The following is a 21,071-nucleotide window of genomic DNA, read 5'->3' on the forward strand; positions in this document are numbered from 1 at the left end:
ACTATTGAAGCATTTCTGACTGTTTAGTTGACTGGGTCAATTTATTCAATCTGCTTCATTCTCAGAGTGGAGATCATGTGGAGATACACTGACCTGCTGTAAATAGCCAACACCACTTTCACTCCAAAATTGATCACTGCAGCGTTTAACAGACAATTTAATACCTCAAGATCGATTTTCGGGGTTTGCTTTGGTGTGACAGTTAGGGTTGGTTGGACATCAAACAATGATGGTTGCTGTTTGTTTTCAGCAGGGAATCGAATAAGAAGAAAAAAATAAAATGGGTGTCGAAGGTCCAGTTTTGATATTTTACTTTTTGCAGAACCAGTTGGTAAAATTGAATTTGTCACACTTCTGGATAGTTTAGATATTTGCAAAGAAAATGTTAAGTGTGGTGGTAATAGACAGTCTTTAGAACCTCCCCAAAAATATGAGCTAATAATTTTATGCATGTTTTTTGACGCAATTAATTAAAATGTCTCATTTCCAACGGATTCTGCTCAAGATAATTAGAATAGGAATGTGAATCTTTCCAACCAAACAAGCTTTCTGCTCAGTCATGTCTGCTAAATCCTAAGAGAACACAGAACATAGATACCATCTCAGTGGTAGCATAGAAAAAGAGAACAGAACTGCAAACACAAACAATTATTCTGTCTGCCTTCAGATCACCTACAAAGCCCTGAGCTCTCTGGATCCCAGTGCTGATCTGACAACCCAGAGGGGACGAGTGTTCAAGCTGAGGAATGAGACCCATCATCTGTTCGTCAGCCTTTACCCTGGAACCACCTACTTCTTTACCCTGAAAGCCTCCACCAACAAAGGCTTCGGGCCACCGGTCACCACCCGCATAACTACAAAGATAGCAGGTAAACCTGGGTTGCTGTTGTTTTTAGACACGAGTTCTGCCAGTGGGTCTGTTTTTTCCCGTTTTCTAGTCCACATTGGTTTGATCTTTGCTGTGACAGAGCTGTGCTTATCATTGCAATGCAAGTCAGTAGAGACAAGGCAGTCTAATTTTTATGGCTATTGTTGAGCCAACATGTCAGCCTCTTTCTCTCTGAATGTGTCTGTCCCTGTTTTTGTTTGTCTGACTGACTGACAGCTTTATGACATTTTCTTTCCCTTCTTTTGTAATCCTGTTTATCTCAACAGGCATCAGTCCACAGAAAATGTCAGTTGCACCACTAAAAAGGAAGAAACAAACAGCTTCATAACACGACATTTCTACATAAAATTCACAGAACTTCTCTATTTTTTTACACTCTTTGTAGAAGGTTTTCCTTTGTCATTTTAATGCAGGATGACTGATAACCAAATAAAAGCTCTTTTGTTTATGAATCTCTGCCTTTTATATCTGACTCAGTAACTCCACTCATTGTTTTTAGATTCCCATTTGCTTTCCTGTCTTTTTATTCCTTTCTGTCCTCTTCTTTCTGCCTGATTAACTCTTTTATACTTAACCTTTGTGAAATTCAACTGTTTTCCTTGTTTTGGTTTTGCAGTTTGCCGATCATTTAGACAATAATGGCTTTCTTAAAAAGAAAGATGACAGTGTCAGTTGTAAAGCTTAAAATTGAAATCTCAAAGGACATTTGGGCATTGGTGCTGCTTTCCTGCTGTTTATAGAAACTATTTTAGAATGACATGAATAAAAAAGTACAATCTGTGCTGTGCTGCATATGAAACACAGCATGACATGAGAACATACAGGTCCTTCTCAAAATATTAGCATATTGTGATAAAGTTAATTATTTTCCATAATGTAATGATGAAAATTTAACATTCATATATTTTAGATTCATTGCACACTAACTGAAATATTTCAGGTCTTTTATTGTCTTAATACGGATGATTTTGGCATACAGCTCATGAAAACCCAAAATTCCTATCTCACAAAATTAGCATATTTCATCCGACCAATAAAAGAAAAGTGTTTTTGATACAAAAAACGTCAACCTTCAAATAATCATGTACAGTTATGCACTCAATACTTGGTCGGGAATCCTTTTGCAGAAATGACTGCTTCAATGCGGCGTGGCATGGAGGCAATCAGCCTGTGGCACTGCTGAGGTCTTATGGAGGCCCAGGATGCTTCGATAGCGGCCTTTAGCTCATCCAGAGTGTTGGGTCTTGAGTCTCTCAACGTTCTCTTCACAATATCCCACAGATTCTCTATGGGGTTCAGGTCAGGAGAGTTGGCAGGCCAATTGAGCACAGTGATACAATGGTCAGTAAACCATTTACCAGTGGTTTTGGCACTGTGAGCAGGTGCCAGGTCGTGCTGAAAAATGAAATCTTCATCTCCATAAAGCTTTTCAGCAGATGGAAGCATGAAGTGCTCCAAAATCTCCTGATAGCTAGCTGCATTGACCTTGCCCTTGATAAAACACAGTGGACCAACACCAGCAGCTGACACGGCACCCCAGACCATCACTGACTGTGGGTACTTGACACTGGACTTCTGGCATTTTGGCATTTCCTTCTTCCCAGTCTTCCTCCAGACTCTGGCACCTTGATTTCTGAATGACATGCAGAATTTGCTTTCATCCGAAAAAAGTACTTTGGACCACTGAGCAACAGTCCAGTGCTGCTTCTCTGTAGCCCAGGTCAGGCGCTTCTGCCGCTGTTTCTGGTTCAAAAGTGGCTTGACCCGGGGAATGCGGCACCTGTAGACCATTTCCTGCACACGCCTGTGCACGGTGGCTCTGGATGTTTCTACTCCAGACTCAGTCCACTGCTTCCGCAGGTCCCCCAAGGTCTGGAATCGGCCCTTCTCCACAATCTTCCTCAGGGTCCGGTCACCTCTTCTCGTTGTGCAGCGTTTTCTGCCACACTTTTTCCTTCCCACAGACTTCCCACTGAGGTGCCTTGATACAGCACTCTGGGACCAGCCAAATTTCTTTCTGTGTCTTACCCTCTTGCTTGAGGGTGTCAATAGTGGCCTTCTGGACAGCAGTCAGGTCAGCAGTCTTACCCATGATTGGGGTTTTGAGTGATGAACCAGGCTGGGAGTTTTAAAGGCCTCAGGAATCTTTTGCAGGTGTTTAGAGTTAACTCGTTGATTCAGATGATTAGGTTCATAGCTCGTTTAGAGACCCTTTTAATGATATGCTAATTTTGTGAGATAGGAATTTTGGGTTTTCATGAGCTGTATGCCAAAATCATCCGTATTAAGACAATAAAAGACCTGAAATATTTCAGTTAGTGTGCAATGAATCTAAAATATATGAATGTTAAATTTTCATCATGACATTATGGAAAATAATGAACTTTATCACAATATGCTAATATTTTGAGAAGGACCTGTATAAGCAGTTTTCAGTTGTTCAGTACTTTGTCAGGCTTTATGAAAGTATTGTAAAGTGCTAATTTGGACTTTGGCTCCCTTTTCTATCAAGATGAACTGAACAAAGGTTTCCAAATTTGTAGTTTGTAAAATAAACTTCCCAGGTAATGCTAAATAGATTTTTCTTGCAGTGTAAAGCACAGATTAAACTAAGTAGATCCATGTGTCATCGGCATGTTACAAACACGGTCCTCTCTGTCAACACCTGCAGGGATTTTTAGCGTGACCTTTCCACTGAGCCTCCTTCCTTCAATCATTCTTACTAATCTTAACAACATCTCGCTATAAGTGGGGAAAAATAGAAACACGTTCCATCCACACATAAAAGAAATGTCTCCTACCAAATGTCACGCCATCTTTAATCTTCATTATCTCATTCGGGGTCCAAAGAACAGCAGATTTTAAATTAAAAGATGCAGATAGTTAAAGATGGATGGACAGATGAGAAAGAGGGGGATGGGTGGTGGATTAGTGTTAATAACCTCAGTGTCAGAACAATTCCAAGTGTTGCTGTTTCAGTCAAAGATTTTATACTAACCTCTAATACAAGGCTGTGAGAGATGTGAAATTAAAACCAGGGTGTAATATAAAGTCTCTCACAGTGAACCATTAATCTGTCTTTTCTTTGCACTTTTGTGCACCTGATGAGTTTATTTGATCAACGTATGAAACTGTAACTCTAAACTAAAGTAATCCAAAGTTTGTGACTTTAACAGGGAGATGCATTAGACAGCTTTGTCTTACAGAAAGTATGGCTGGTTGAAACCCATAATAATCAGCTGTGACATCTCTAATGAAAATATAACAGGTCTGTAGTTCATTATTAGCCCTGTTCATACAGTTTTATCGTTATTTTAGAGGTTATTGTAAAACCTGATTCCCATCCCCTGTCCTCCTGGGATTAAAATCTCATCACTCCCTGCCTTTTTAAATGAAATGGTAAACAACACCATTAAGAGTTACACCCCTTCACTCTAGATTAAGATCTTACTAAATGTTTTAAAATTGGTAAGAAGGTTGATGTTTAAGTGAGGTTTTGGAGAGGTTTTGTGGCCGTGCAGGGGGCTGACAAATTACATTTGATTGCTTATGAATTCCCTGAGCATTCACAAAACTTGGCATGGTGGTGCATTATCATAATTCCATCAAATCAGGATCTGGGATGTGGCAAGAGAAAGCAAGGTAGGAGCTGTGGGAGCTGATGTTTCTTTCCAAGCAGGCCTAGATTGGTTGTAAGAGAATTTGAAGCTGGACTGACAAGGCTACAACCTCATCAGTCCTTCACCAGCATAGCAATGCTCCAAATACAGGGGTTGGACAATGAAACTGAAACACCTGTCATTTTAGTGTGGGAGGTTTCATGGCTAAATTGGACCAGCCTGGTAGCCAGTCTTCATTGATTGCACATTGCACCAGTAAGAGCAGAGTGTGAAGGTTCAATTAGCAGGGTAAGAGCACAATTTTGCTCAAAATATTGAAATGCACACAACATTATGGGTGACATACCAGAGTTCAAAAGAGGACAAATTGTTGGTGCACGTCTTGCTGGCGCATCTGTGACCAAGACAGCAAGTCTTTGTGATGTATCAAGAGCCACGGTATCCAGGGTAATGTCAGCGTACCACCAAGAAGGACGAACCACATCCAACAGGATTAACTGTGGACGCAAGAGGAAGCTGTCTGAAAGGGATGTTCGGGTGCTAACCCGGATTGTATCCAAAAAACATAAACCACGGCTGCCCAAATCATGGCAGAATTAAATGTGCACCTCAACTCTCCTGTTTCCACCAGAACTGTCTGTCGGGAGCTCCACAGGGTCAATATACACGGCCGGGCTGCTATAGCCAAATCTTTGGTCACTCATGCCAATGCCAAGGAGTGCAAATCTTGGACTGTGGACAATGTGAAACATGTATTGTTCTCTGATGAGTCCACCTTTACTGTTTTCCCCACATCCGGGAGAGTTACGGTGTGGAGAAGCCCCGAAGAAGCGTACCACCCAGACTGTTGCATGCCCAGAATGAAGCATGGGGGTGGATCAGTGATGGTTTGGACTGCCATATCATGGCATTCCCTTGGCCCAATACTTGTGCTAGAGGTCACTGCCAAGGACTACAGAACCATTCTTGAGGACCATGTGCATCCAATGGTTCAAACATCGTATCCTGAGGGCGGTGCCGTGTATCAGGATGACAATGCACCAATACACACAGCAAGACTGGTGAAAGATGGTTTGATGAACATGAAAGTGAAGTTGAACATCTTCCATGGCCTGCACAGTCATCAGATCTAAATATTATTGAGCCACTTTGGGGTGTTTTGGAGGAGTGAGTCAGGAAACGTTTTCCTCCACCAGTATCACGTAGTGACCTGGCCACTATCCTGCAAGAAGAATGGCTTAAAATCCCTCTGACCACTGTGCAGGACTTGTATATGTCATTCCCAAGACGAATTGACACTGTATTGGCCGGAAAAGGAGGCCCTACACCATACTCATAAATTATTGTGGTCTAAAACCAGGTGTTTCAGTTTCATTGTCCAACCCCTGTATATATCATTTTCTTGGCCCCATGACTACTTTGCGCATCTCATCCTGCCACCACTTTGTCTGCAACCAAAAGGATCTCACCATACAGCTGCAATGAACAGTCCCTGATTTCCACTCCAATAAATCATCCACCATCCACAATAGAGAAGGATGCAGACCTCCATAATCAGCTAAGCTTCAGCCTCAGTTGGCTGCTTGGAGACCCGAGGAAACTGAGTTTTTCAGACTGGAGGATAAATGCAAAATATGCCTATGTAGGCTGAAAGCTTTGGTGAAGGTGCAGAAACCTCCTACAGAAAACATTTGCAGATCATGGTCAGGTGGAACTTAATCTTCCACCATGAGAGGTAGTTAAAGCTCTGAGTTGATAGGAGGTGGTAAGGAGTGTGACTACAGTGCATTTTAATTATTGGTGCCTGGGCTATGATCAGTTCGCTGACTATATCTGGGTGCAGCCTTTAGAAGTAGACATGCTAGCATAACACTACCCCCATGACGCAGTTGTGAGGCCAGTTTGCATTACACTCACATTGTTGATTGGGCTCATCGTTTGCAGCTGAATTGTAAAACTATTCTGTGAAATGGCCTAAAGTTTCAAACTCTGACTTGGGTGCAAGCAAAAAAATGTGTATGAACTGGAATATGAGTTCCATGTCATGATAGAAACCACTAAACAAAGTATATCACAGGTGAATTATGTCTTGTTCTTTTTTTTCTGAAGTGATCTGAATGACATAACTGCTTATCAAAATTTGCAATTACCAGAGAAGAAAAATGGTTTGGGGTGTGCTGCTCAGGTTGGGGAGAGTTAAAAGCACACAGGTGAGATTTTGCTGCTCTGAGATGCAAACCTTATTATCTCGCTAAAGAAAATTTTCTTTGGAGGAACTGACTGAAAGTTATTTTTATTTTACAATAAATGTTTCAGCAAAATCAATACAAGGAGGGTACATAACCAGAACATTTTGCCATATTTATAGGCCATACTTAAATAATATAGACTTGGTTTGGTCAATGTTCATTAAAGGTTGCCCTAGTTTTTATTTTGTCAAAATGTTTTATTTCAGCTCCCATGATGCCTGAGTATGAATCAGAAACTGCACTCAATGAGACGGAGACCACTATCACTATCCTGTTAAAGCCTGCCCAGTCCAGAGGAGCGCCAATCAGGTTAATGTCTTAATTCTGTTATATGCATTTAATTCTCAGCTTTGTTTTCTCCATCTTGGTACACCCTCTCTGTTTTACCTTCCTCCTCTGCTCCTAGTTCTTTCTTTTCATCCAACTCTCCCTTCATTTTCCCCAGGGGCCTCTTTTACAGCCATTAAAGTATTCCACACATATAAAGCAATTTGCGTGCAAAAGAACCGAGAGAATGAGACCAGTTTTTTTTTAAAACAATTTGTCAGTGAAAGACATGATCATTAGTCACTTCTGTCCCTAAACGTTTAGCTTCTACCATATGAAGGCATAACTCTGAGAGAACATGACAAATTAAAAATGTGAGCATTAATTGTTTTTTTTTGTTTTTTTTGACACCCGGGAGTGCCGAGAGTGAGATCATGTATTTTATTTTTTTTCTTATATTCTGACAAATATATTTTCAGTTAAAAGCTCAGTTTGAGAATCTGATTTTAGAAAGTTATGTTTGAGGCTTTGAGGCAAATGCTTCAAGAGGGATACAAATGACTTTAGATTGGATTAGGAAAAACAGATTTGAGAAATATGTGACTAGGTGTTGAAATTTCTATAATTCCTAGGACAAGCAAACAACAGATATTTCTCATATTAAATGTCTGTGTAAATATGTTTTTTTTTTAACCGGACCCAAGATAGACACCCAATGTGTTATAACACATACCATTGTACTGCAATAACTGTGCTTATCCTGAAGTGATCTAAGCATATGATATTGACAAACTTCATTTACAGTATCTTGAATTCAATAATTTTAAGTGAGCAGGTGTTGCCTTGAAATACATGACCAGCTGTGCCTCCATTTAACTCGGATTTTTTACATTAGTGTACAAAGTCATGATATCATCATCTAAGCTTGACCAAATTTTTAAAGTGCTCAAAAGCATACCACTCACAGTGTATGTGAATTTCGCACTCCAAAGAAAGTAACAAGAAATAATTTCTGTCTCTCTAGAGAGAGAGAGAGAAATTTTAAAATTTTACTACTTGCTTCCTCTTCTCTCCTTGTATTTTACTTCTTCTCCATATTTTGTGCAAACTCTAAAAGGCATTAGTTTGAAGTGGATATTCAGCCAGAACGTTAAAAAATGGTACAGAACATGACATCGAGAGAGACTCATCTTTGGTCATCAGCAATTATTTTTTATAAAAGCTGCCAAACAGGAGCTGGGGATAATTGGCTGCAGCCCCCTTCACAGAAACATACATTTCCCTAATTGTGTATAATTGTGAAGTGAGTTCTTGGCATGGAGGATGGAGGTAATTGCAGAGGGCCGCTGTATTTGTCCTGACCGCTAAAGGAGCCCCTCAACCATTCATGGGGCCTCTCGGAGCATAATGGAAACACACACACAAATCCATGATTTTCTATCTTTATGAGGACTTTTCAGTTACTTCCATTGACTTCCTTTAATTTTTCTTGATTTCAAGGCCCTGACCCTGTCCTTAAATCTCACCCTAACCAGATCATACCTAACCCTAAGCATAACTAAATTCATCCCCTAGTACTGAAGCTAACCCCTGTACCAAGAACGGAATTTGAATCTCACACACACACACACATCCGTTAATGTGCATTAACAGACCAAACTTGCTTTATATCCATACTTTGTTTAATCTGTAAAAAAAAAAACAAACAAAAAAAACATGTTACACCAGATTTATTAGGAAATACATGTTAGCTTCTTAATCCTATTTATAATATTAATTGTTTTAGGAAAAATAGAAGATTCTGTAAAAGGCATCCGTCGTGCATTTAACATTACTTGTGGAACGCCATCCGGCTCCATGAACAATGTTAAATGCTAGAGCTTCTGATTGAAACTCGCACTTGCACTGGAGGTGCGTGAAGTACATTTATTTGCAAGGGAAAAGTACCATCTGGCAAACGGACCATATCATCTACAGTACTGTGCTAAAGTCCTGAGTCATCATTCAGTCATTATGTGTATCCACTTAGCCAAACTTCACTATAATGTTGAAAGTGGTCTTGATCAGTTGTCCTTCAGGCTTTCTGAAGGATAGAGTTGTTTTTTTGGGGGTTTTTTGGCAGCTTTTCTGACACTTTTTTGCCTTCACTTGACCATGGCAGCATTTGCTTAAGACATGGGGAAAGGGTGCTACGCTGGGGCAGAGCTGATTGTATAAAGTCATCAATTTGGCAACAATTACCGTATTTTCCGCACTATAAGGCGCACCGGATTATAAGGCGCACCTTCAATGAATGGCCTATTTTAGAACTTTTTTCAGACATAGGGCGCACCGGATTATAAGGCGCATAGAATAGAAGCTACTGCAGTTAAACGTTTGACTGGGGTTGCGTTATGCATCCACTAGATGGAGCTGTGCTAAAGAGAATGTCAACAAAACAGTCAGATAAGTCAGTCAGTCAAACTTTATTAATACACTACAAACCAGCGTTCTGATAACTCCATTCACTCTCATGGTAAGGTCTCCTCTACATAGAATTCTATTGAATAGAGCCAACCGCACGTTAGGAATGCATTGGAGTCTATGAAGTTGAAGTTGAAATTAAACGTTAGTTAAAACGTGAAAGGGAACTTTTCCCTGATTCAGTAAACACGTAAAAGAAACAGTTTGATGCACTAAATCAAACGTTAGTACTGTTAACCTTTCCTGTTTCTGTCCCCTGACCGTAGTCTGATGACACAGGGGAGACGCTTTCTCCAGGGCCGAAGTTACTAGTTTTTCGGGGTTCTTTTTAATGACTTTGCAGCACGTAAAAACACAGGGCTTACAGACTCATACACCGCTGCTCCGGTCGCCGTCTCTACCCACCCCACACACACAATAATACCGACGTCACTCCTTCACTCTTGATTCTCAGCTACAGCAGCACACAGTGCCACCTCTGTCCGGAGGAGTAATGTCAACATCTTCCATACACACACACGAAACATACACCCCACACACTGAGCTTCTAATCACATATAGTTCAGGCAATTCCTGCAACAGTACATTCAAACGTTATACACACACAAGTGGTGTTGGACTAGGAGTAAGCACAGTACAGGTGTTTACCGCTATTACTTCGGCGACGCCCCTGACTACGGTAGCCGTAATGGTGCAAGCGGTGCGGCTTTGTAGATTACCAGTCGTACTGAAACATTTTAACAGAGCGCCGTGTACAACCAGTATGGATCAACCAATTAACCAATTGATCCATATATAAGGCGCTCCGGATTACAAGGCGCACTGTCATTTTTTGAAAACATTAAAGGTTTTTAAGTGCGCCTTATAGTGCGGAAAATACGGTACTCCTTCTGAAGGAGCATCTAGTAACAGTAAACAGTTGATTGCATTGAGTCATCAACTTTGCAGCAATCCCATACAGCGCATACATTTTTTAACAAGCCCGTGACCCATCTATAGAAGCTTCCGCCTTTGATGCGGCTGTCCCCTGGTTTGGGTCTCTGCACGATGACCTGTGCTGCATGTCTTCCCCATCTCTTCACCCCTTTTCCTGTCTGCCTACTTTAAAAAAATGACAAAATAAAGTCCACTAGTGCGACAAAACTATTTAGAAGTAAAAAGAAGAAATGGGGGAAGTGGAAAAGAGAACAAAAAAGCATCAAACCAATAAAACTGTCTGTAGCCAATGAACAGTTTCTGAAAGTCATCTGATTCTGTCTTTATGACAGGCTGCTAGTAATAATGACGCTTATGATCCATTTTAAAACCAAATTATTTGTGATCCTGTGACACATCACTGGTTTGTTCCTTAGGTTTAGCGGTCCTTTTATATCTGAAAATTCACTGATCAGAATTAAGGGCCAGGAGGGTACAAAAACACATTCCTCCAAAATGGGCAGATACCGAAAAAAAAAAAAATAATAAAAAGAGGCAAAAGTTTTAAAAGATCTTCAGGATCCCAGAAGAACATCAATTAAGACATCACTTTAAGAAATGATGGAAAATCTCACTGCTTAGGGAGGGAAAATAGGAAGAAAACAGGACTAGATGAGTAGTTATCTACAGCAATTGTAGTGTATGTAATCTGTTGACAGACTTCTTAGAACTTTGCTTGTAACAATGATCTAAAAACACTTATGTATTTTTCCAGCTCCTACCAGCTTGTTGTGAAGGAAGAGCGCAAGTCTAAAACTCGGCGTGCCGCCTCTGAAGCTCCAGAGTGTTTTTCTACCCCTTTCAGCTTCCGTAACGCCTCCATCCTGAACTCTGCGTATTACTTTGCTGCTGATCTACCACCTTCCAGCCTCACGGTGGTTCAACCATTTACGGTGGGGGACAACAAGAGTTACGGCGGCTTCTGGAACCCTCCACTCTCACCTGCCAAGAGCTACAGCATCTACTTCCAGGCCATGAGCAGAGCCAATGGGGTAAGTCTGAATTTTTGTTTTTGGATTCATAGGTGAATTGAGAAACATGTCCCTATTTTGCCATAGATTTAGTACAAATTTGCCATTTAATTGGGTCATTTTTAATTATTTGATGCTCATGGCTACCTGCTGTCTAATTCAGACCAAAACATGAAAATGTGCATCTCTGTAATCACCGCTGGTGAAACACTGTTCAGGATTCCTGTGCATGCTGTGTCAAAATAATCCAGAAGGACGTTTTTTATTTATATATTAGCCTACATTCAAGGTATTTTTTGAAGTGGGGTGGACTGTTTATTAAATAGTTTAAGTGCCATTGTCAAGATATATTATCTGTTCTCTATGTAGCTTTTTATTTTGCAAAAAAGTTACAGTTCTGAATGGTACAGTTCATGGAAATGTAGCTTTCAGAGTTATCCTTCCTTGCTTTAGCCTTTTTATAAATAGGAAAAAAATGTTAAATAATTACTTTTAGTTTACTTTTATTTAAATTTAATTGTGATTAGTTATATAGTGTTGGTTCACAACAAATGTAGTCTCAAGACACTTTACGACAAAACTACAAAAACATCTAAAGTTATACACAGAGGTATAAAAGCCAGTTCAACCCAATCATATATGTGGATTCAAAGTCAGTTGCAATTTAATCCTAGTTATAAAATGTAGCAGATAAGTTAAGTTTATTTTTTATTTAAATTGGTAAAACGACCTCTACCAGAGGAAATCCAGCTGATTGTAGAAAGTCATTAATTTTGCAACAATTACTCCTCCTAAATGAGAATCTAGCAACAGTGGACAGTCATCAACTTTGCAACAGTCTCATACTGAGCATGCATTTTTTTACAAGCACTTTTCGCCCGTGAAGCAGTCACAGCCTCTGTGAATTCTCAGTTTCTCAACAATCCAAGATAGTTCATTATTTTAACTATTGCTATAATGGCTAAAATATTGAACTAGAGGCTCGATGTGGTAGATAAACAAAACATTGACATGATGGTGTCTGTCTATCTTTTTTATATGCATGTGATAAAAAATATAAAATAAACAAAAGAAGTGTTTTCGCTTTTTCCTATACTTATCCAGACCTGAACATTACTAAAAATGTGGCATACATTTAAAGACTCTTTGTAAACCCTGAATATTTATACCTACAGGAAAACTAACAAAATACATCTAAGGAACAATTTTATCCTTTCTAGCCTTCATTAAGTGTAAAATTAAAAATACTAAGCGGTTTTAAGCCTTTAAAATCCATTCCGACATTTCATGCCCACCACTTTTAGGAATTTTTTTACCACACCTGGAGATGCTGACATCACACAGGTGTTTTTCTGTGTGGGGTTGGAGCGAATGGAGTTCCTTCATTAAACCGAAAGAAAAAGCTGAAGCTTCTTCTTGTGCTGCCATTGTGTTATCAGTCAATCCCACTGATACTAACCCCCCCCACCCCACCCCCACCCCCACCCCACACACACACACCTACCTGTCTCCTCCTCATAAGTATTTCAAGACTCAAACTTGGCTTTTTGAATTTGCATAATACTTTAAAGCCCTGTGAGGCTTGTTTTAATTTTCCACTGCCGTAACCACGGTAACTCGGTGTGGAGAGCAATGCCATTAAGTTGGCCAATGCCATGATGCAATATCCTCCTTCAGACGGCAGAGTTCCCACAATGCACTCATACGGAGACGAACAATGTGGGTGAGAGTGTGTTGATTCCTGCATGGCTGGACCACTACGAGCGGATGAATTTAGGCTCTGAGTGCTTTTGCTCATGTTCAGACCTTGAATCCGGTCACTTTAGGGTTTCGTATTTGATTGGATCGCAGTCAATCCAATCATCGTTAGATTTGTGCGGATCATGGAGTGGAAAATTGTGGGTGTGGTGGGGGGTGATGGTGGAAAAAGTAAATAGAAATATAAGTGGACTTGTTCAGCCACCATAACCCAGATGATTGGATGGGGAACTCAGGCTTAGAAAATGGGCACTCCGTTGGATTATTCATGACTGTATTTATGTATTCTGCCAATGTTCCTGTTCCTGGATTGAAATTGTTGCTGGTATTTTCCTGAACTCAGAAATATTGCTTCTCTGACCAAGTTTTTTTTTCCTTTTCCCAGCTGCCACCCACTGCTGGGCCAAACTAAATGCTTTGGCCCCTTAAGCTTTAGTTTCTTCTTTATAGTTGCAGATAGGTGCGAAGATGATTTTTGTCAATCAAGGATTTAACTTATCTGCTTTCCTCACAAAGTGCTTTTATTTAATATCTTGTTCCGTCAGTCACTTCCGCAGGAGGCAGTGTCACTTTTTCCTGCAGGTGCAGATGTTTCTTTTTTTGCAAAGAAACTTCTCATTTGCATTTTACAAGACTATGTTGGTGTGTCAGAGTTTGATCTTATGGATGAAAGTGCTTCTCATTCCCTGCCAGTCTTGGATAATTCCGCTATTTTATTTTTCCCTCCTCTGAGGATCCACCTGTCCATCAAGACTGCCAGACCTTCCTCTCAGTCTTTTATTTTCTGTCACTGCATCTCAGGAGATCATTTAGGAAGAATTGTTCCCTCAATCCACCCACTCTCAAGCTCTACCTAACTGCTGCTTCTGACAGAAAAATCCTGGTTACACATGTGTAGCCGTCTTTTATCTAATTCCTTTTCTAATATTTTGCCTTCATTTATTTCTTATTTCTAATCTTTTATCCACTCCTTCCTTCTGTATTCTTCATAATTACTTCTTTCAATCTTTTCTGTACTGTACCTTTATTTTATTCCTTCCACAAACATCCTCTCACTTTATTTTTATTTTTTGTTTTTTTTTCTCCTTTTATCACCCCCTTTTACATTGTGCTACCATTTCCAATCTGTCATTCTAAAAATGTGGCCCTTTTATTTTGTCACTTTGTAAAAAGAAATAAATATATTCAGTTTATTGGTACAAGAAAAAAATAATGTAAGGAATTGGTTTTGGGTCAGTTCAGCAGCTCAAAAAATTCGCTTAATTTTAACTAAATGTAACGCTACCCACTGAGTATTTATTTAAGGTTTGACTAAATTTAACAGGTAAATTCCTTTCAGAATGTTTTTTATAACCAATTTAAATATAAAGAAATACCTAACCTATTACTAAATAGCTTATATGTAAAGCTGTAAACCACTTGAAAATTAAATAGTTCTGTAAATTATGTTAAAACCATTGGATACATTCTAATTTAGCCATGGAATTTTATTTTAAATGTTACAGTGGTAGTGAGTGAATGTCTAACTTAAACTTACAGGAAAAATCCTCACAACAAATAAAGTTTAGAAACTCAAAAGTTATATTCCACAAAAATTGGTAATTATAACTATATCTCTCCCTGTATATAATTTAAAGTTCAAGAAAGGTTTACCTAAACCGAATGTTAAAGTCAACTCAATACTAGTGAAATTATGCTTCATTTTAAAAATTTAATTTAATCTAAATTTAGTTAGTTTTTTGTCAAATTTAAAAGCTTAATTACATTCAAAGTTAGTTTGCATTTAATACTTAACAGTTCAATCTGATGAAAACATAGTCAAATGTAAAGTTAATTTAAAAGTTAAATCTAATTGAACATGAATAAATAAAGTCAAAATCACCAAATATCACTGACGTTTAACTGAAGTTTTAGTAAAAAAAACAAAAAATCTCTGTTATTTCTTACTAGTTTTAAAAAATAAAGCCTCAAAAAATGTTTTCAACATTGTAAAGAAGTTTAACTGGTGAAGTAAAACTCAAAAATCTGTGAGAATATAGTTAATTTGTTTTTTTAACTCCAAATATTTTTATTTATTGGGTGTTGGGCTTTTTATCCATACCATATATACTACTGGTAATGGATCAGCACATTTAAATGGGTGATAATAACCACAGTGTGGCCTTTTAATCTCCTCTATCCACTTTTTAATGTGCTTGATCAGGTGCACATTGCCATTTCCCCCATTTAATTTTTCCTTCGAACACACACACACACACACATACACACACACACACACACACACACACACACACACACACACACACACACGGGAATCATTTGCCTCAGGCTGTAAGTAAGACAAGTAAAACGTAGAGGGATTTAGGATTAGGGGATGAGGCAAAATGTGGTGGGGGTGGTAAAACTGTAAAATAACTGAAGAAGAAATATCACTTGAGGCGAAGAGAGAAGCTAGTGGGCGAGTGCAGGCAGGGAAATATTGTGAGAATGTCTTGTAAACAGAAAAACAAAATCAACCTTTCACAAAATGTATGTTTTCTGCTTAAACATAATGTGAGACAGAAGTTGAAACATTAGCCTTTGTTGCTTTGTATTCTGCCCTCCCACTCTGAGCAGATCCCTGTCGCACTGATGCAACCTTTAAATGCAGAACTTCAGGCTCTTTTAAGAATGACATTCCTCCAAGAAAAATTTATCCAGGACTTGCGCGTGCTGCCGGAGCTATCAGTGTGTAACTTTACCTTTTTCAGGAGACTGAGTTGCCTTATCTGACAAAAACACATTTGTAAAATACACCAACTTTTTTTTTTAAGTTTTTCATTTTATTTTTATAAAAGTGGGAATAACTTCCCTTACAACAAAAGTCGTATCCAAACACAAAAGTCCTTAACTGTAAAAGAATTTCCGGTGGACAAACTGAACTAGTTCAGTTTCATTTACTGATGACTTTGATAAACCCACCAAAAATACGTTAGGGAAATTTGATTGATGACTGCATGTATCGAACGACCCGATGATTGTCATCATTTAGCATTTGTAATTCTCTCTATGCTGAATTATTTACATGTTTATTTCTCTTGTCCTCTGTACTTTAGTTTTTTATCAGTCATAAGCTCTTATTCACCTTCACTCACACTCATTCAAAAACCCTGCATTAGTGGGACAATGAACTGTTGCCAGTTATCAAGTTACAAACATGGTAAGAATAAAAGTTTGAAAATAACCCACAAATGAATACAATCATGATTAATATGATGATTCAAATGTTTGTTCACAGCACATCTCACAAGATGGCAGTAAGTTTACTTTAATGTTGAAAAACTCAGCTGCAACTAACAACTATTTTATAGTTGAATCTATTGAATAATGTTCTGATTAGTCAAGTAGTCACGATTATTTTTTATGATCTCCATCATCACTTTGCGATTGAAACTGGCACTTCAGATGCTTGTAAAAATGTTTTAACTCACCTGTTCTAGTCCACACACCTGGGAATGTCCCTTTGTTGCCTCTTGTTGCCACTCTTCTTTATGTCACACATTTTCAAACAAAAAACTAATAAAATATGAATTTGAAATTTAACTGAGTTTATTTTTAACAACATAATTTTTAACCCAGAATATTTTTCAACTGCTAAAAAGTCAAATAAAAACCAAACGCATAAGAACAAGAAGTCTTTCGACCTTCAATCTTTTAACAATGCTTAATGTTTACAAGGATTTAAATTACCGTATTTTCCGCACTATAAGGCGCACTTAAAAACCTTTAATTTTTTCAAAAAATGACAGTGCGCCTTGTAATCCGGAGCGCCTTATATATGGATCAATTGGTTAATTGGTTGATCCATGCTGGTTGTACACGGCGCTCTGTCAAAATGTTTCAGTACGACTGGTAAACTACAAAGCCGCACCGCTTGCAGCATTACGGCTACCGTAGTCAGGGGTGTCGCCGAAGTAATAGCAGTAAACACCTGTACTGTGCTTACTCCTAGTCCAACACCACTTGTGTGTGTATAACGTTTGAATGTACTGTTGCAGGAATTGCCTGAACTATATGTGATTAGAAGCTCAGTGTGTGGGGTGTATGTTTCGTGTGTGTGTATGGAAGATGTTGACATTACTCCTCCGGACAGAGGTGGCGCTGTGTGCTGCCGTAGCTGAGAATCAAGAGTGAAGGAGTGACGTCGGTATTATTGTGTGTGTGGGGTGGGTAGAGACGGCGACCGGAGCAGCGGTGTATGAGTCTGTAAGCCCTGTGTTTTTACGTGCTGCAAAGTCATTAAAAAGAACCCCGAATCTCGTCAACAACTCAGTGTTTTGATGCTGTTTCTTCATGCTCAACTCAGCAACATATGAGTGAGGGAGTTAACCCCAAGGAAACTAGTAACTTCGGCCCTGGAGAAAGCCTCTCCCCTGTGTCATCAGACTACGGTCAGGGGACAGAAACAGGAAAGGTTAACAGTACTAACGTTTGATTTAGTGCATCAAACTGTTTCTTTTACGTGTTTACTGAATCAGGGAAAAGTTCCCTTTCACGTTTTAACTAACGTTTTATTTCAACTTCAACTTCATAGACTCCAATGCATTCCTAACGTGCGGTTGGCTCTATTCAATAGAATTCTATGTAGAGGAGACCTTACCATGAGAGTGAATGGAGTTATCAGAACGCTGGTTTGTAGTGTATTAATAAAGTTTGACTGACTGACTTATCTGACTGTTTTGTTGACATTCTCTTTAGCACAGCTCCATCTAGTGGATGCATAACGCAACCCCAGTCGAACGTTTGACTGCAGTAGCTTCTATTCTATGCGCCTTATAATCCGGTGTGCCCTATATATGAAAAAAGTTCTAAAATAGGCCATTCATTGAAGGTGCGCCTTATAATCCGGTGCGCCTTATAGTGCGGAAAATACGGTACAGTGTAAAAAGGTGAGTATATCAACATGTTCTGTAGTCAGGCTTGCTCGTTTTTTTTAGACAATGTTCCCAGCATCAACATCAAGGAATAAAGATGAACAATTGATTGATTTTCAAATATACCTCCAGCTCTCCAATTAAACATTTAATTTGAATAAAACTATTCTGTTATTAATCTCAGTCAAACCAAATTGCCCAGTAACAAATAAAACACTGAAATAAGCCAAACATTAACGGTTAGATGTCATCTGACTGAATTATAAATATGTTTAACTTCACTTATTGGAGAAAGCCAGTGGGAGTTTGAAAACGATGGGCCGGGAGACAGGCCTTTGCGATGGTAAAAATATCGCAAAATTTCATTTTGTGTCACATGAAAGTGTATATATTCCTTTGAATGACACTTCAACGCATTCAGTTTTGTGTGAAGGTTTTTTGATTACTTCGACATATTTTTGCACCCAAAGCTGAGATTCTTAAAAAAGAATAAAACAAATTATTCACAGAAGCTTGAATCATTTTGCTGTGTTACTTGTAGACAAAGTAGACAAAGCATTAGTTAAATGGATGAAACACAGGAAGCGAACTTAAGACGTAGTTGAAGAGGTGTTTGGAAAAACTGCAAAGATGGAATTTTTGGAGAGGAAGCATTGCAGAGGAGGAGAAGACAAAGAAATTGGCCAAGAAATGGCACAAAATAAAAGGAAATTGTGACATGCATGGAGAAACATGCTCTTCCATGCAGTGAAAAAGGCAGCTAGACACCTTCCTTGACAAGTAAAAGCCTCAGGGGTTGGCCAGGGTACTCTGACAATCAATGTCACTCACCCCCACACACACTTGCACACCAACACATACCCATGGGCACACACACTGAACAAGCTTCAGAGTGCCAGTTTTGGAGTTTCCAGGAGAGAGATTTTACCTTCTGACAGTTGTTGTCAATCAAGATGCACTCAGACTCCAAAATCCCTAAATGCACTTTTATTCTTTGTCTGTTGACAGGAAAGGAACATTCCCTTTGTACAGTTTGTTGGAAAGTGCTTAGAGATTTTTGCACATATTCAATCAGTGTACATTGGTGTAAATGAGTCAATAATTGTGTGGAATTTTAATGTGTATGGATTAGTTTTTTTCTTTACTTTTGATTAAAAAAAAAGAAAGACTGTTACATTCGCGGCTTTCGTTATGTGCAATCACAATCAGTAAATCTCTGAACTCCAGCAGAATATATCATCATGCCAGTCAGACAGAACACTGATCTGGCCAACTCTGACAGAAACAAAAGAAGAAAGATGGACAGATAGCGCTCACCTACACAGAGGCTGCATCTCCAATAGATGTTTAGTGTTCTTATACTTAAATATAACCCAGAAAATGTACTCATTAACATGTAGCGAGAATAGATAGAGCTACTGGCACCTTTAAATTCAGAACAAGCAAGCATTTAAATGGATGACAAATGAATTCAAAGTAAATCCAAAATTCCTCCATCAACTTTTTATACCTGCTTTTTCCTTTCCGAGGTTACAGTAGGGCTAGTGCCCATCTGCAGCAGTCATTAGGCAGCACCTTTAGAGAAAATTATAGTGGCCAATAGTCCCAGCATGCATGTTTTGGACAGCAGAAAGGAACCTGGAGTTCCCAGAGAAAACCCACACATTCACTGGTGGTAAGCACATCTTACCACCAGGGTTTTGGACCCTGATCTTCTGCTACAATGCAAAGGTGCTAACAGTTGCATTGTTGTAGGTCCATCCATCCACAGTTGCATTGTTGTAGGTCCATCCATCCATCTTAATCCTTCTGGGTGACAGGGAGACTGGTGCTAAGCTGCTAAGCTTTAGCATTCAATGGGCGAGAGGCTGGTAAACTTTGTACGGGTCACCAGCCCATCAGGGTCACACAGAGATACACAGGACAGACAGCCATTTAAACACAAATTCAGTCCTAAGGGCAATTTAGGGAGACCAATTATATCTATAATATATGTTTTTGTACGGTGGGAGAAAGCTGGAAAAACTGGAGAGCCCATTTACCTGCAGGGAGGATGTTCAAATTATGTGCAGTAAGGCCGCTTACCCTGTTTTAAAATTCTCAAACCTATCAAATCTGTACAGAAGCCCTGAAAGGCAAGTGAGAAAAAATATTTTTGCGAGACTTTTTCTAAGTGTTGATTCTTGTAATATTTTGCTCTGCCACTAGAGGCGCTGGAATAAAATCACCAGCCTTCACTAACAGCTGTGTTGTTCAAATGGATGGTTTCCAAGAACCAATGTCCCATTTTCTAAATTAGATTGTTGTAAAATAAAATAAAATACAGTAAAAGCACACAAATAGTGTGCTTGTTGGCCATGCTGTGTTGTTATCATACCAAGCTTGTACATTCATGTGCGATATAGAATTCACTACAGTATTATCAAATATATATGTAGGACAAAGGACAATTGCCCACCATGACTGCTCTTTCTTGACTGCTCTTTCTTGGGACCAAGACTATCTTGCAAATGGGCTTAAAACTTGTTGTCAGTACCTGCTTATCATAACTTGTCACAATCAATTTAAAAGGTGCATGATAAATCACCAGACAAAAATTTTAATATGAACCCTTTAATGATTTATATATGTATTTATTTGTTTATGGATTTATATTTTGGTGAAAACAGCTGGATAAAAAACTCCTTGGGTAAAATTAACAGTTTTTTACAAGTGGAAAAAAAAATCTTGGTTTATTTTCTAATTCTGAGGAAGTAGTGTACAATAAAATCCCTTTTTTATTGTTTCATGCAGCTTCGCAAAGGCAACTCCAGTCTCTCTTGTGACTTGTGAATGTGTAGTGAAAATAATTAATTCTCAGGGCTGTTCTTTTATTGCAAGAAATAGCTAAAGGTTCATATTAAAACTGAATTATTCTTGTTCATAATTCAGTGTAAAAAATAGAATTAATTTGGCATACCCCTAAT

At 38.8% G+C, this 21,071-nt stretch overlaps 1 protein-coding gene across 12 annotated transcripts in view; it reads left to right on the forward strand.

The window, feature by feature from the left end:
* Positions 1-21,071, forward strand: part of ptprt (protein tyrosine phosphatase receptor type T) — a 444,335-nt gene that overhangs the window by 216,658 nt on the left and 206,606 nt on the right. For all 12 annotated transcript variants that reach the window (XM_047347294.1, XM_047347295.1, XM_047347298.1 and 9 more), the window contains exons 12-14: positions 668-869; positions 6,965-7,067; positions 11,179-11,455. In XM_047347294.1, the coding sequence (XP_047203250.1) occupies positions 668-869; positions 6,965-7,067; positions 11,179-11,455 (582 nt within the window). The remainder of the gene's footprint in view (positions 1-667; positions 870-6,964; positions 7,068-11,178; positions 11,456-21,071) is intronic.

This window comes from Girardinichthys multiradiatus, chromosome 20 (genome assembly GCF_021462225.1).
Source record: "Girardinichthys multiradiatus isolate DD_20200921_A chromosome 20, DD_fGirMul_XY1, whole genome shotgun sequence".
NCBI classification, from domain to species: domain Eukaryota; kingdom Metazoa; phylum Chordata; class Actinopteri; order Cyprinodontiformes; family Goodeidae; genus Girardinichthys; species Girardinichthys multiradiatus.